Source organism: Colobus angolensis, unplaced genomic scaffold, assembly GCF_000951035.1.
Source record: "Colobus angolensis palliatus isolate OR3802 unplaced genomic scaffold, Cang.pa_1.0 Scaffold27, whole genome shotgun sequence".
NCBI classification, from domain to species: Eukaryota; Metazoa; Chordata; class Mammalia; order Primates; family Cercopithecidae; genus Colobus; species Colobus angolensis.
In genome coordinates, this window is record NW_012115932.1 from 16,079,101 (window position 1) to 16,094,727 (window position 15,627).

The following is a 15,627-nucleotide window of genomic DNA, read 5'->3' on the forward strand; positions in this document are numbered from 1 at the left end:
GAGCCTTGGGTAGAGGGTCAGGTGACCCATCGTGAGTTTAGTAACACCCTGGGATTTATCGGGGAGGCCAGGAAAGGAGTCAGCCCCTTCCAGCTGCCTAAGAAGGAGGAGGCCGTGGCTCCCACTGGGAGAGTTTAGAGTTCGGAGCCTAGGGTCTGACCACCTTCCCACTCCAGGGCCTGGGCTGGCTCCTCACTTCTCTGAGCCTCCATCAGCTTATCTGTAATGTGAGAGGATGAAGGAGGCTGTCTGTTTTTTTTAAAGCACTTGTACAGGGTTCGCCTCACGCCCAGGCCTCTAGTGCGGTGGCTACTGTCATTCACAACACTGCCCACCTCCAGAAAGGCCCGGGAGGCAGGAAAGACAGCTTTGAGCTATTTCCTTAGTTGGATTTACCAGGTACCAGCTGGGTCTCATGGTTGACCTCCCAATGACAGCAATTCATTTGTAGCTAAGGCCTGAGAGTTCTCGCTCCCAAATTTTACCAGCGCATTTTACCAAGCTTTGAAATTTAAACCCAGACCAACTGCTTGACGTTCCTAAATCCCACACTGAACTCAGATATTCTGGAAATTAAACTATGAATCAAACCAAAACTCCCTAATGAACCACTTAAAATGCAAGAAAGCCCCTAAACGCTTTTGAAAGCAAAATGAAGCTGCAGAACATCCTGCAATGGTCTCGCTGCAAGTCCGTGGTGGGAGAGGCGGCGTTACCTTGATGGACAGAGAGCCCATGTCTTTGTTCAGTGACAGGTCGGCGGAGAGATTGGTACCGTAGTCCATGCTCTCAGAGGTGCACAGGCTGCTACAGTCCGAGTCCCTCTTGGAAGGGCCTGGAGCTGCCTGGGCAGGGGGCTCCAGGCTGCCATTGGCCAGCTTCTCCCCACCCAAGGTCTCCAAGGCGCTGCTATTGGGCCGGCTCTGGCTGGTCTTTTGAGATCTGTTGGCTGCTGGGCTGAGGTCCCCACCCTGCTCAGCAACTTGCTTCTCCTGGGCTACCTGAATCCTGGCATCCATTGACACAGGTCGGGACTTCCGCAGGGGCACAGGCACTGCTAGGCCGTTCTCATTTCCAGGGGCCACGATTGGGGCGCTGGTGGTTTGGGGGGATTCGTCCCCAGAGGGCTGGCTGCAGGGCTCATTCACACTGTCCTGAGACTGGCTGGGTGCCAGCGCGGTGGAAGATGACTCCGTGAGAGGCTTGTCGGCATTGACGCTTGGCGGACTCACTTCAGAGGAGTTCTGAGTATGGTTCTCCAGAGTCTAGGAGAAAAAAAAGATAGTCAAGGCCATGCTGCTGTATGTTCAAGGCAAGAGTCAGAGATGCAATGGAGAGAGTCGGACACCCTCAAGATGAAGTGGGCCAGGGCCAAGAAAGGAGAGCAGACATCTCCCTAGCCATGGTCTTTACCACTCCCTACTGCCTAACCATAAAAAATTACTATTTATTTTGAGGCATAGCAATCTCCTCGCTATCTCCAATCTTAGCTGAATGTAATAGCTGTTATTCTTCCTAGGAGGCAGCTGTGGCCAGCTGGCCAGCTCATGGCCCATAGGGAGGGGTCAGTGGCCACTCCATTCCAGCCAATTGTGATAATGTGGGAAAATGGCTCCCCTGTGCCCAAACCTTCCCAGTTTTTAAATTTTAATTTTTAAATTTTATTTATCTATTTTTTTGAGACAGGGTCTTGCTCTGTCACCCAGGCTGGAGTGTAGTGGAGCCATTTTGGCTCAATGCAACCTCTGCCTCCCAGGCTCCCACCTGGGAGTGCTCCTCCCACCTCAGCCTCCTGAGAAGCCTTCTGAGTAGCTGGAACTACAGGTGCATGCCACCACACCCAGCCAATATTTGCATCTTTTAGTAGAGACAGGGTTTCGATATGTCACCCAGGCTGGTCTCAAACTCCTGGACTCAAGTGATCTGCCTGCCTCGGCCTCCCAAAGTGCTGGGATTACAGGTGTGTGTCACCGCACCCAGCAAAACCTTCCAATTTTTAAAGACAAGTTTGAAATCTAGGTTTTTAATGGACATCTCTTAACTTTTAGGTGGCAACTAACTCATATTTTTTAAAAAGTCACATAAAGGCCAAGCCAAGCCTGTCTGGGGGCTGGATTCAGCCCTTGTGGCCACTAAGTTTTCAGCTTCATTTTTGTTTTTTAGAGTCTTTGTTGGGTGGAAAGTACTGGAAATGTTGCTATGCTATGGTGAAACAGAACATCCTTCCTGCGTATAAAACATAAACGTCCAACTTGGTGAACAGAGTCAGTATCCATGTAGCCACTTTCCAGGTCAGGAGGGGACCACTGCTTTGCTCCAGAGGGCCATCCCCTGCCACCCCGTCCTTCTCAGTGGCAATGCTCTCCCACCTCTTTACGTAGTCACTGTTCTGTGGTCTCTAAGTGCTACAGGTGAGCTGTGCCTGCTTATAAACGTGGTATGAATGGATTTATACTATAAGCATTCCTTTGGTTCTTGCCAGCCACTGGTTTTTAAACTCAGCTATGGAAGCTGGTGGAAGCAACTCCAATCTACCTTCTAGTCAGCACCCACAGTGATGGCTCAAAAACTCAGATCTGATTCTGTCACCTCCAGAGTACCCAGTCCCTGCCTGAAACCCTTCAGGGCTCCCACTACCCTCAGGACAAAGATCAGCCTCCTGCTGGTAGACAATGAGGCTGGGTGTGAGTGCTTTCTGCCTCCTCCTGGAGCCAGGCCCCACTGAGGTTCTCCTACTCCACATCCACCCCTGGCCCTGTCATCTATCGGCTCAGCCAGCCACTTCACTGCATCAATCTCAGTTTTCCTGTCTGTAAAACGGAGCTTGGTTACCCTGTGTCAGAGCTGTAGAGTGCCCCGCAGCCACTAGGGGTTCCATGCATGGCTGGGGTGGTTGTCATGATTCTGCTTGCCCCGCCCCTTGGGCCTTTCCTTCTTCACCCTGGTGAGGGTCTGCGCCAGCCTCAGGCTCCACTCAGGACTGAATTAAATCTGAGAAAGCCACAGTGCTGTCCACAGCACAAGGATGTGGGCCAGCTCCATCCCATGATGGGTAAGCCCAGTCCTTGCTTCTCTAGGTACAGGGAGCCATCGGGACGGCCACCCTATCCCTGGGAAGAGGCCTCCCCCAGCAGCAAGACCAGGGACTACAGAGCAACAGCTCGGGCCAGAATCCAGCCCATAGACATATTTTCCTTGGCTCAGAGGGTTTTTACAAATTTAAATCAGCTTTAATTTCAATCTAAATCCAGCAAGCACTGAAGCTGCAAAAGCGTTCCAAATGTGCCCAGACATGGGTTCCCTTGGCCCTGAGCACAGCTAGAGGGGGGCCAGAGTGTTGCCTGTGGCCATATGCAGCCTCACGTGTTTATCCCAAAGTGAGCTAAAAACAGTCTCATTTGGGATGTCAGCCGTGACGGGAACAAAGGATGGGAAGCCATGAATCAGTTACCAACTTTTAAAAATTGGAAGATTTCATGTGAAAATCTAGACCCCTGGTATCTCCTGAAAACTCACAGGATCAGAATCCGGCCAACACCCTCTGCCACCACCCCCCGCCCCGGCCCACAGGCCAACTTACGTTACCTGGAGTATGGGAGTCTGCAACCTCTGAGCTGGGAAGAAATTGCCTGAGCCAGAGTCCCGGCTTTCCCTGCGCCTCCCACACCAGCAGGGCCAGCTGAGATCCCATCCTCCCAGCCCCCACTAAGCCCCACTCTCCCTGGCCTTACGGAGGTGGCATCCATGGCGTCCTCCTCTTCCCCCTCATCCCGGCCGTCTTCAATCTCTTCCATCACCTCGGCCTTGGCCTCGGCCACCAGCTCCCGCAGAGCCTTGTTACTGGTGATGCTGCTGACAAAGGGATGCTAAGGGGGCAAAATGCACCTAGATTAGAACCACTCTGGGGTCAGGGTGGGGTGGAGGAGGCTGGGGGAGCTCATCCCCCAGGGCAGAAAAGGCCAGCCTCATTCCTGAGCAAAATATACACATGAACTTGGAGACACAGAGACAGCCTGGAAAGTCCCAAGTGTGTTGGAAAAAGGGCAGATCCCAGCTCTGTCTCTCAGTGGCTATGTGGCCTTGAGCATGTCACTTAACCTCTCTGAGCCACAGGCTCCTCATCTCTCAAGCGGACACGATAACAATGAACCCACAGGGAGGTCATGTGGATTAAATGAGATCATGCACTTGAAAATGCTTAGCCCAAAGTAGGAGCTCAGGCCGTGTTTGCAAGGGAGGGTGTCTATTTTCCTTTTTCCTTTTTAAATGGTTTTAATACATAGTTTTACAAAATATGCTACATACATTTTGTTGAGGAATAACAGTCCTACCACAAAGTTCACAGGTTGTAAAGTTCAATGACTTTTTTTTTTTTTTTTTTTGAAACAGAGTTTCACTCTTGTTGCCCAGGCTGGAGTGCAGTGGCGCAATCTCGGCTCACTGCAAGCTCCACCGACCAGGTTCAAGGGATTCTCCTGCCTCAGCCTCCCAAATAGCTGGGATTACAGGCATGCACCACCATGCCAGGTCAATTTTTTGTATGTTCAGTAGAGGCGGGGTTTCACCATGTTGGCCAGGCTGGTCTCAAACTCCTGACTTTAAGTGGTCCACCCACCTCCGCCTCCCAAAGTGCTGGGATTACATACCCAGCATGTTATTTTTATCTTAAGCAGTAAGTTACCTTTTTTTTTTTTTTTTTTTTGAAACAGAGTTTCACTCTTGTTGCCCAGGCTGGAGTGCAGTGGCGCAATCTCGGCTCACTGCAAGCTCCACCGACCAGGTTCAAGGGATTCTCCTGCCTCAGCCTCCCAAATAGCTGGGATTACAGGCATGCACCACCATGCCAGGTCAATTTTTTGTATGTTCAGTAGAGGCGGGGTTTCACCATGTTGGCCAGGCTGGTCTCAAACTCCTGACTTTAAGTGGTCCACCCACCTCAGCCTCCCAAAGTGCTGGGATTACAGGCGTGAGCCACCATGCCCAGCCTCAATGACTTTTTACATATATATGCACCCAGCGTAACTGCCACCCAGCTCAAGATACAGAACATTTCCATCACTGGGGAAGGCTCCCGTCTCCCTTGGCAGGCAACCCCACTCCCACGCCGCTGCCTCGGGAGCCTGCTCCTCAGCTTCCTAGAATCAGAGCATCATGTGTGCAGTCTTTCGCGTTGGCTTCCTTTACTCAGCATCATGACTGTGAGATTCACCTACACTGTCATCTATTTCGGTAAACTGTTCCTGTTTTATTTCTGTGCAGGGTCTCACTGTACGAATATGGCAGTTTGTTTATTCATCCTACTGCTGCCGGACATCTGGGCTGTTTCTCATTTTTGGCAACTATGAATAAAGCTGCTAGAGACATTCTCGTATATGTCTTTGGGTGGACATATGTGTTTGGTTTTAAGGAAGGAAATACAAGATCTTGAGGCAGAGTGGAGTATGTTCTATTCTAGGTTTTTACAGAAATGTCAGAGTCTTTAAAAGTGAATGTTCTTTTACGGACCTTGCAAAACACCAAAGCAAAAGGTCTTAGCGGTATTAAGTCAGTGTGAGGTATCATGGGTGAAGACACCTGGGTGTAGCCAGGGATGTGGGATTCCTCAACCCACCATGCTCACCCAGGGCCACTGGGAAAGGAGTGATGGGGTGGGGTGGGGGTATGATGAAGCTAGAATTTGCTCATTTACAATTTACAGGAAGGCTCTGAAGAAATTCACTGTTTTTACTCTCAGAAAATTTATCCGGGGAGGAAGTGTCAACAAGATTGCTGGGGAAGTATTTAAATGACTAAAAAACAAATTTCTAGCACCTGGAAAACACATTCAGAAAGATATGTTCATCACAAATCATTCTTATCTGTTTGTTCATTTAAAACAGTTCATTTGGCCGGGCGCGGGGGTTCAAATCATAAACAAGAGAATTCCAGATCTTGTATAGCTGAGGCTGATGGAGACTCAAGTCTGCAGGCAGAGGGACCTCATTCAAGGTTGAATTCAAGGGATACGAAGGGGTTCCCCAGGGAAAGATGTGGGCACAGAGAATTCCAGGCAGAGGGAGCAGCTAGTACAAAGAAGGCAAAGAGACTGGACTGAGCTTGGCGGCAGGAGCCACAAGACAGGCGGGATGGTGGGACACAGGACGCAGAGGAAAGATGGGCTGTGTATGCAGGTGAGCCACAGAGACTGTTCTCACAAGCCACCAACAGGCTGCAGTGCAGCAGTGGTACTACTACCCTGTAAAGATGTCATTCTGGCTGCTCTGTACTTTTAAGAGGTCTTGAGTGGGGCATTAAGGGGGAAGCAAAGTAGCATAGAAGTTAAGAGTGCTGGCTATAGACTCTAGAACCAAGGCACCTGGTAAAATCCAGCCTCCACCAACTGGGGCAAGTCACTTAACCTTTAGTTTCAGTTTGCTCATCTATATACTAGGAGCAGCTGTTATAAGCATTATGGTAAATGCTCAGATATGGCAGCCATCATCATCACCATCACCACCACCACCATCTTCCTGAATCACCACCATCACCACCATCACCATCCTCATCACCATCACCATTACCCCCATCACCACTATCATCACCATCACCACGACCATTACCATCACCACCATCACTCCCATCAGCACCAGGAGCAGCAGCGCAATCAGAAAAGCCTGTTCTGGCTGGGTGCGGTGGCTCACACTGTAATCCCAGCACTTTGGGAGGCCAAGGCGGTGGATCACCTGAGGTCAGGAGTTCAAGATCAGCCTGGCCAACATGGTGAAACCCAGTCGCTACTAAAAATAACAAAAATTAGCTGGGCGTGGTGGCACATGCCTGCAATCCCAGCTACTCAGGAGGCTGAGGCAGAAGAATTGCTTGCACCCAGGAGGCAGAGGTTACAGTGAACCAAGATCATGCCACCGCACTTCAGCCTGGGTGACAGAGGGAGACTGTCTCAAAAACAACAACAAAAAAAGAAAAGCCTGTTTTGCATTCCTAGCCACTCCTATTCCCTCCCAAATGTCCCCAGAGTGCGGCTCTTTGGAACCCAAGGTGAGAATCAAGATCTCAAAGGTTCCTGAGCTCCACATTGCACAATCTAATACAAGTGAACTTGAGTGAAATGCCACAGGACACTTCACCGCAGTTGCTGAAGCAGATGTGGCAGAAATAAATAAATGCAGACATGGGCTTCTGGAAACACCAGGTTTTCATCGGGGCACCCCATGTATCGATCAAATCAGTGGCTCTTCAGCACGGCCAGGAACTCTGCTTTCTTGAGGCAGAACCATCTGCTCCACTGCCTCCCCCGACCACCCCAGCGTCCTTAGGATGAGGAAGGGGGGCCATGGGGAAGAAAGCCTGTGATAGGCAGGTGAGCAGGGCAGCTCTGCCAGGCACCAGAGCAAGCAAGGCTGGCACACAGGGCCACTAGTCCTGTGGCTAGTTAGGCCCAAACACTGTTTTACAGACTGCTCTGGGACACAAAACACAGACCACCTCCGACACTGCATCAGCTCCGCCTCCAGAGATGTGTTTAAAGGCCCATTAAAGAGATAATGCCCTGCCTATGCTGCAAAGGAGAATGCTAGCCTGCACCAGGTAGGCTGGTCTGGGCACACATGTCCCCAGTGGAAGGCTAGATGACAGAGGAACTTGACCGCCCAGTCCTCCAGTAAGAGGCACTGGCTGGCTGTTCAGTGCCATCTTTGCTGAAAAAGGCCAAAACAGGTGGCGTCACACAGCTCGCCAACCGGCACCTGCCCTCTAGCCAGGGCCCCCCCTGCCATCTAAATAGACATTCTTTCCAAGAACTTGAGCCTACTTTTCCTCTATGTGCTTAGAAACCGTCAGCCAGAGGGGTTCTATACTCCAAGATGGGCTTTAAAAAACACTGAATAGGCCGGGCATGGTGGCTCACACCAGCACTTGGGGGGGCCGAGGTGGGCGGATCACTTGAGGTCAGGAGTTCGAGACCACCCTGGCCAATATGGCGAAACCCCATCTCTACTAAAAATACAAAAATTAGCCGGGCGTGGTGGCGGGCGCCTGTAATCCCAGCTACTCAGGAGGCTGAAGCAGGAGAATCGCTTGAACCCAAGAGGCGGAGACTGCAGTGAACCGAGATCAGGCCACTGCACTCCAGCCTGCCAACACAGCGAGACTCCATTTTAAAAAAATAAAATAAATAAAAACACCTAATAACGCTCGCAGTTTCCAGGCACTGGCATCTCTTGAATCCTCTCTCCCTCTCTTCTGGTCTCCTTCCCTCCCTCTCACTCTTTCATTCATTCGGAGAGGCAGCTTGCCAGAGAGGTCAAGAGCACAGACTCTTGAACCCGAGGACCAGGTTCAGAACCCAGCTCTGTGGCTTACAGGCTATGTGACCTTGTGCAGCCTACCTCACCGCTGTGTGCCTCAGTTTTACCATCTGCTCAATGGAGAGCTGAACAGCACCTACTTCAGAGCATTGGTATGAGGATTAAATTAGGTGACATTTGCTAAGTACTTAGAGTAGTACCTGGCATGGAGGTACTAACCACCATCATCACCTTCACTACCATTACCACTACCATCACCACCATCATTACTATCACCACCATCATCATCATCACCACCATCACCACCATTGTCCCCATCACCATCACCATCTCTGGAGAAAGGGTTATGTAACCGTTTGTTAGGTAAAAATAAGTCAATTTTGGCCAGGCGTGGTGGCTCACACCTATAATCCCAACACTTTGGGAGGCTGAGGCAGGCAGATCTCCTCAGGTCAGGAGTTCGAGACCAGTCTGGCCAACATGACGAAACCCCATCTCTACTAAAAACACAAAAATTACCCAGGCATGGTGGCGCATGCCTGCAATCCCAACTACTTGGGAGGCTGAGACAGGAGAATCACTTGAACTCAGGGGGTGGAGGGAGCTGAGATACCTCCACTGCACTTCAGCCTGGAGACACAGTGAGACTCCATCTCAAAAAAAAAAAAAAAAAAAAAAGTCAATTTATTTAGCAAATATTTGCTGAGGGCTCTCTATATACCAGGCACTGTTCCTGGGACCTATCGGTGAACGAAACAAAGACGCTGTCCTCGGGGCGCTGACACGCTAGGCGAGGAGCTTGACAACAAACCTAATAAGCGAGTTACATCCTGAGTGCCACGGGCCATGGAAGAAGGAAGAAGTAGGGCAGGGAAAGGGGACCGGGAATGTGGGGAGTGTAGTGGGTTCACAATTTCACGTGGGTGGTTGGGGGAGGCCTCCCCACAAGGCTGACATTACAGCAATGACTTGAAGAGGGAGAGTGAGTCACAGAGACATCCGGAGGAAGGCCATTCCGGGCAGCACGGACAGCCAGTGCCAAGGCCCTGAGGCAGGAACATGCCTGCTGTGTTCGGAGCACAGCAAGGGGGCTGGGCAGGCTGGAGCAGAGTGAGGCTGGAGTGTGGGAGCGAGAGAGGCGAGGGGGTCAGAAGGGTGGGAGGGCGGATCACACAGCACTCTAACGGCCCTGAGACTCTGGGTTTTCCCTAGAGTGAAATGGCAGCTACTGGGGAGCTTCGGCCAGGGGAGGACATGAGCTGGCCCCGGTTGAGAAGGTTCCCTCTGGCTGCTGTGCTCGGCCCAGACCCAACGGAGAGGGCAGGGGACAGCGAGGAGGCAGCAGCCCGAGTGAGAGGTGGTGGCAGTCCAGGTAGTGGCTGCAGTGGAAGGGCGGTAAATGGTTGAAGTCTAGACATGTGCTGAGGGCTGCGACAACGGGATTTCCTGATAGGTGGGCTAGGAGTGTGGAAGAAAGAGAAGAAAGGGTGCCTGCATGGTTTAGGGCCTGAGCCACTGGAAGGGTGGAGCTGCCATCGGCTAAGATGGGAAAGCCAGTGGTGAAGGCAAAAAGATCCAAGTGCTCAGAGTTCAGTGTGAGATGCCCACTGGACATCCGGGGAGTAAACAGCTGGATGCGGGCTGAGGCATCGAGCTGGGAGTGCTGCACGCTGGGTGCGTGGAGATGGAGGGAGGGCCCTGTGCACTCTCACGCTAACAAGCTGGGCCAAAGTGGAGCAAGCAAAGGCAACGGAGAAGGAGAGGCTGATAACCAAGGGTGTGTGGAGGTCTGGAGGTCGAGTGCCGACAGGAGGAGGAGGAGATCGACTGGGCTGGCGCCATCGATGGGTCCGGTGAGACAAAGACCGAGGCTGCCACGGCACAGAAATCTCTGATGACCTCGACCAGGGCAGCTGTGACAGAGCGAACGGGTTTCAGAGCAAATTCAGCCAGTATCTACTCAGCATCTCATATGTGACTGCTGTGGTGTTAACAATGTTCCATACAAAATCTCATTCACTCACACGATTCTGTGCAGCCAGCACTCTCTACATCGTACAGATGAGGAAACTGAGGCAGAGAGTGAGAACCATGCAGATGCTGGGGTGGGGAGGGGGGGTGCGTGTCTGATTTCAGAGCCTGGTTACTACCCACACCTTGGTCTGGGCCCAAAGAATGTCTGCAGGAGTCAATGAATGAATCACAAACCAATGGGGGCGTGACTCACTCCGCCCAGGGCAGGACACAGGGAGACGTGAGGGCCTGGCGCTTCTTGGAGCAGGCAGACACCCTGAAGGCTGACAGCACTGGAGTAGGGGGCTGGGAAGCCAAGAGCCCGGCCCACCTCTGTCACTCAAAGCCAAGCGGCCTTGGGCCGGTCATCTCCCTGCTCAGATCCTGGTGCCCTCCCCTGAAGGGGTAACACCATGCCCACCCTCTCTCACTGGAGAGGAAAAGGCGCATGGGTGAAGCAGCAGCAGCGCAGCAGGCATGAAAGGCACTTTATTCATCTCCAGAGATCGCCCTTTTGTTCTGCAACCCTTTCTGTTGGACGGTAAGAATCCTCTGGCAGGACATTTTTTCCAAGTATGGAGCGGAAATTCCTGGCTGAGGCTGCAGCTCCGGAGCTGCCATATGGGGATGGGGGACAGCTGGTCTCTCCGTGGAATGTCCTGGAGGCCGGATGCATCAGGGCAGGAGGTGCCTCTTACAGGAAACAATTGGCCCCAAGCGGCTTGGACAGTGACAACAGCCCCACTCAACCCCACCCATTTCGGGGAGCCCCAGCCCACTCCCCACAATACCCAGAAAATGAGGCCTTTGGGCACTCCAGAAATTTGCTTTCCAATACGTTATAGAAATGTAAAAGGAACAGCTGTGACCCCCCCAACCCCCGGCAGTAGACAGACCCCATTTTGCATTCTGGTTCCTTTCATTTTTTAAAAAATAAATACATCAGTCCTATGCATCAAGCGTTCCTTGAGCACTGTGCTTAAGAGTTAAGCTAAGCGCTTCATAGCACCTCTTCATTTAATCCTCACAACCACCCAGTAAGGGCACTGCTGCTATTCACTCCCATTTCAGAGTGACAAGTGAGTCACAGAGAGGTTAAGCCATTCGCCCAGGGGCGCACAGCCAGTAAGTGGCAGAGCTGGGATTCAAACCCTGGACTTTCCTGCCCCAGCTCACACTCATAATAACTAAGCTGCTACCCCAGAAGGACGCACAGTGGCTCAAAATGCCGACCACAGGCCCTGTGCATGGCACACAGGAGGAAGCTGGGAAAAGCTGGGGGAATATAAAGACTCAAGTGCCTGGTGTGGTCCCTTCCTCCCCTTCCTGCCACCGCACCTCTAAGACTGTCATGCTGGGGGTAGAACCGGAGCGGACAGAGCAGTGAAAGGGCAGACCTGTTGCATCACCCAGGCCCATTCCTCCCTCTTCCATCAGTGGCAGTGACATGGGGATAGTGGTCGGCAGATTTGCAGACGGCTGGGCAAGTGCTGTGCACAGCCTTCAGAACACTGCTGTGAACACACCGACCTCACCCAGCCGCCAGCCATGACGCCCTAACATGAGGCACACGCCCAGGCAAAGGGTGGCTCACAGCTCCCTCCAACCGTTCAAAAAGCTTCAAAGAAACCATCATCCATCTGCCCACCCTAAGACAATACTGCCAGCTAATGAGATGCTCAGAGTCTCCTGATCCCGCACACAGCAGCCAGAAGGCAGAAGGACCCTTGTAAATGGAGGTCGGATACTGTGTCTCCCCTAATGCACAGATAAAGCCCAAGACCTGGCTCTGGCTTGCAAGGCCCTGCAGGACCCTGTGTGCAGAAAATAGCACCGCAAGCTTCAGAAAGGGCCGCTAACAAGGTTGGATCCTCAGCTGGTCTCTGCAGACTAGGCAAGGGCTCCCACCATTAACTGATAAGAGTGGCCTGCTCTGCCTAAACTGTTCTGCAAACAATATAGCTTAGGTTGAATACCTGTTCTTCTTCTAGAGTCTGGAACTTTGGTCTGTGCCAGGCAGGGGGTGCCTATGTGACCACTACCCAGTGAAAGTCCTAAGGAGCTTCCCTGGTGGACAGCACAGAGAATTAAGCTGTTCCAGTGACTGTACTGGGAGAGGGCCCTGGAAGCTTGCACCTGGCTCCGGAGACCTTTTCCCACGCGCCTCCTCCTTGAGCTGAGTTCTCTCTGTGCTTTTGCTGTCCTAAGTCTCCGTGGGGAGAGAATATGCTGAGGCCAGGTGTTCTCCTAGGAAACCATCGAGCCTTGGGACGGACGCCCCAGTGCCTCTCCGCTCTCATCTCCCCTTCTCTCCCCTCCCCTCCCCTGGCCCCTGTGCTCCTGCTTCCCCACCTCCCACCCCCACCCCCTGGCTCTTCCCAGCATGTGCAGAACATGCTGCAGTCCCAGGCCTTTGCCTCCTCCCTCTCTGGGCCACTGGCCTCGCTCCTTCCCTTTCTGTGGGCATCTGCTCACCCGGAAAGCCCTTCCTTATCCTCCCTTACAAGACAACAGCCGCTCCCAGGAGCCCCACCCCGCACTGTGGATCTCCTTCCGTGGCACTGGCCGCCCTCTGCCATGCGCACATACTTGCTTATTTGCCGCCTGTCTCCCCACTGGAGCATACGCTCCATGAGGACAGGTTCTGGGTGGCTTCGTTCCCCAAGGCACTCCCAACACAGAGCTGGCATTCAGGAGGTGCCTGGGGAATACCGGCTGATGGACGCACAGCTGTCCATGCTGTCCCCTGGGTGGGGTGAGAACACGCCCAGTGTCCATGTCACCGGTGAGTTCATTAGGCTCCGCCCTTCAGGGAGCAGACTGGGAGGGGAATCCACTCACCTCCAGCAGCTGCGCGGCGCTGGGCCGGGTTTCTGGGTTCTTATCCAGCGCTATCTTCAGGAAGTCACGGAACTCTACAGACCTGGGAGGACAAGCGTCAGAGGTAAGCACGGAGGAGGCAAGAGCAGAGAGAAGTCCCCCACGTCACAGACTCCACTGTCCCAATCACGCCCCTCAAAGGACAGAGGGAACTTTCACAAGCTAGAACAGCGAAAGGGCCTACACGACGCCCTTTTTATCATGGACATCCCTGTCCAGATGGGGACCCAGAAATCAGAGGGGAGCAGGGACTTGCCCAGGCCGCACAGTGAGGAGAGACTCAGCAGTGCCGGGATTTGAACCCAGGCCCCCGATGTCCCGCCCAGGGTTGTGCCATGTGGCTCCTGCGGCTCAGCTGGGGCTCCTGTTCTCCCAGTGGGAGCTGGCTTATTTGGGTGACTTGGTTTGCGCTGGTGAAGATCTCATGTCAAGAGCACAGAGAGGGCTCGGTAGCTCACGCCTGTAATCCCAGCACATTGGGAGGCCAAGGCAGACACATCCCTTTAAGGCCAGGAATTCAAGAACAGCCTGGGCAACATAGGAGACCTCGTCTCTACAGAAGATTAGCCAGGCATAGTGGTGGGTGCCTGTAGTCCCAGCTACAAGGGAGGCTGAGATGCAAGGATCTCTTGAGCCTAGGAGGTCGAGGTTGCAGTGAGCTATCACTGCGCCACTGTACTCCAGCCTGAGCAAAAGAGTGAGGCCCTATCTCAAAAAAAAAAAAGGAACACAAAGGGAAAAAGAGGCACGAAGGGCCCGGGGGGACTCAGAAAGGCCTGAAGACCCCCAGGCCCCAGTCTCCTCTTGGGGCTAGCAGCACCAAGAGAACCCTACCACTGCACCTCCCCAGTCCCGCCGACCGCATATCCCAGCCCTAACCCCGCGCAGGCACCCCGGCAGGTGGCCCTGCCCCTGCTCCTCACCACTTAGAGGGCGTGAGCAGCGTGGGGGGGTCCGACTTGGCGATCTTTAGCAGGACCCGCATGGGGTTGAGCTCGTGGTGTGGCGGCTCGATCTGGGCCATCTCAATCAGCGTGATGCCCAGGGACCAGATGTCGGCTTTGTAGTCGTACGGCGTGTCCTTCATGGTCTCACACATGACCACCTCGGGGGCCATCCTGAACCAACCAAGGGACAACATAGGGCTAAGAATCTGGCCTCCACAGGTGCTTCTTGGATATTCAGGGTCAAGGGCCACCACGAACCACTGTCAGGGGTTAGCAGCACTCCCGAATCATGATCTGCATGACTTTGCATCCCACTGTCTTCCTTAGGACGCTCTTCCACAGAAAAACGCCTCCACGCAGCTCCCCGCCACGTCCTGCTGCAGTTCCGATGCCTACCACGAGATGGCAGCAGCAACCCGGAACACAGAGTCCTGGGGAGGGGTCGGGTGGGAGTGGAGGGAAGGTGCGGAGCAAAAAACCAGGGCGTGGAGGTGGGTGGGCGAGAAGACAACAGCACAGAGAGAAGGAGAAACAGGTATAAAAGGGGGGAGAGAGAGAGCAAGGGTGAGTAACAAGCAAGCAAGAAAGGAGCCCAAACTCCACAATGGCAAGTAACGCACATGAAAAAACTGAAAACAAGGCAAACAGAGAGTAGTCAGGCGTGAAACTGAGTGACAGTGTTTTGTTTTTAAAGTAATAGTTCTGGAAAAGAAGGAAACACGACAGACTAGAGAAGTCCAGGAAGACTTCACATGAGGGTAGGAACTGAACTTGTACTGTTCACCTTCACAGCCCCCATCCCCCGCCCTCAATACATATGTGGTGAATAAATCGCGAACTGAATCCTGTTTTAGGGGTTCTAGTTCAGTAATCAATGGAGTGCCTTCTATGTGCACCATTTCATTTCATTCTCACAGTAGCCTTATTAAGTAGGGGCTATTATATCCCTAATTTTATGGATGAAGAAACTGAGGCACGGGAAAACTAAGCAGCTTGTCCAAGGTCACATGACTAGTAAGCCACAGGGCTGGGCCTGCGCCCACTGGCTGACCTGGCAGCTCTTGTCTCCTGGCCCCTCTCTGTCTAAAGCGCCTGGTGGTCACCTTGGAGAGTTTTAACGTCCAGTTCATTCCATTTCTAGAAGCTACACGACTCACCAGTAAGGAGTGCCGATGAAGGAATCTCGTTTCTGTAGAGTCTTCAGATTCTTGGCAGACACACCGAAGTCAGCTGCAAGACAAAATCTCAGATAGCATTTTCCATGGACATTCCTCTACCCACAGCCCTGGGGTAAAAGCCAGGGAGGTGGACTCAGGGATACACATTCCAAGTCGACTAACAGATGCCATTTTCTATCTAGCAAATTAGAGAGCATTAAAAATATAAGAATAGGCCGGGCACGGTGGCTCAAGCCTGTAATCCCAGCATTTTGGGAGGCCGAGACGGGCGGATCACGAGGTCAGGAGATCGAGACCATCCTGGTT

At 52.8% G+C, this 15,627-nt stretch overlaps 1 protein-coding gene across 1 annotated transcript in view; it reads right to left on the reverse strand.

The window, feature by feature from the left end:
* Positions 1 to 15,627, reverse strand: part of STK10 (serine/threonine kinase 10) — an 87,105-nt gene that overhangs the window by 50,682 nt on the left and 20,796 nt on the right. Inside the window, exons 3-7 of the mRNA XM_011947791.1 lie at positions 15,301 to 15,373; positions 14,120 to 14,314; positions 13,158 to 13,239; positions 3,732 to 3,866; positions 717 to 1,265 (exon numbers count right to left, since the gene is read on the reverse strand). Of these exons, the coding sequence (XP_011803181.1) occupies positions 717 to 1,265; positions 3,732 to 3,866; positions 13,158 to 13,239; positions 14,120 to 14,313 (960 nt within the window). The 5' untranslated portion in view covers position 14,314; positions 15,301 to 15,373. The remainder of the gene's footprint in view (positions 1 to 716; positions 1,266 to 3,731; positions 3,867 to 13,157; positions 13,240 to 14,119; positions 14,315 to 15,300; positions 15,374 to 15,627) is intronic.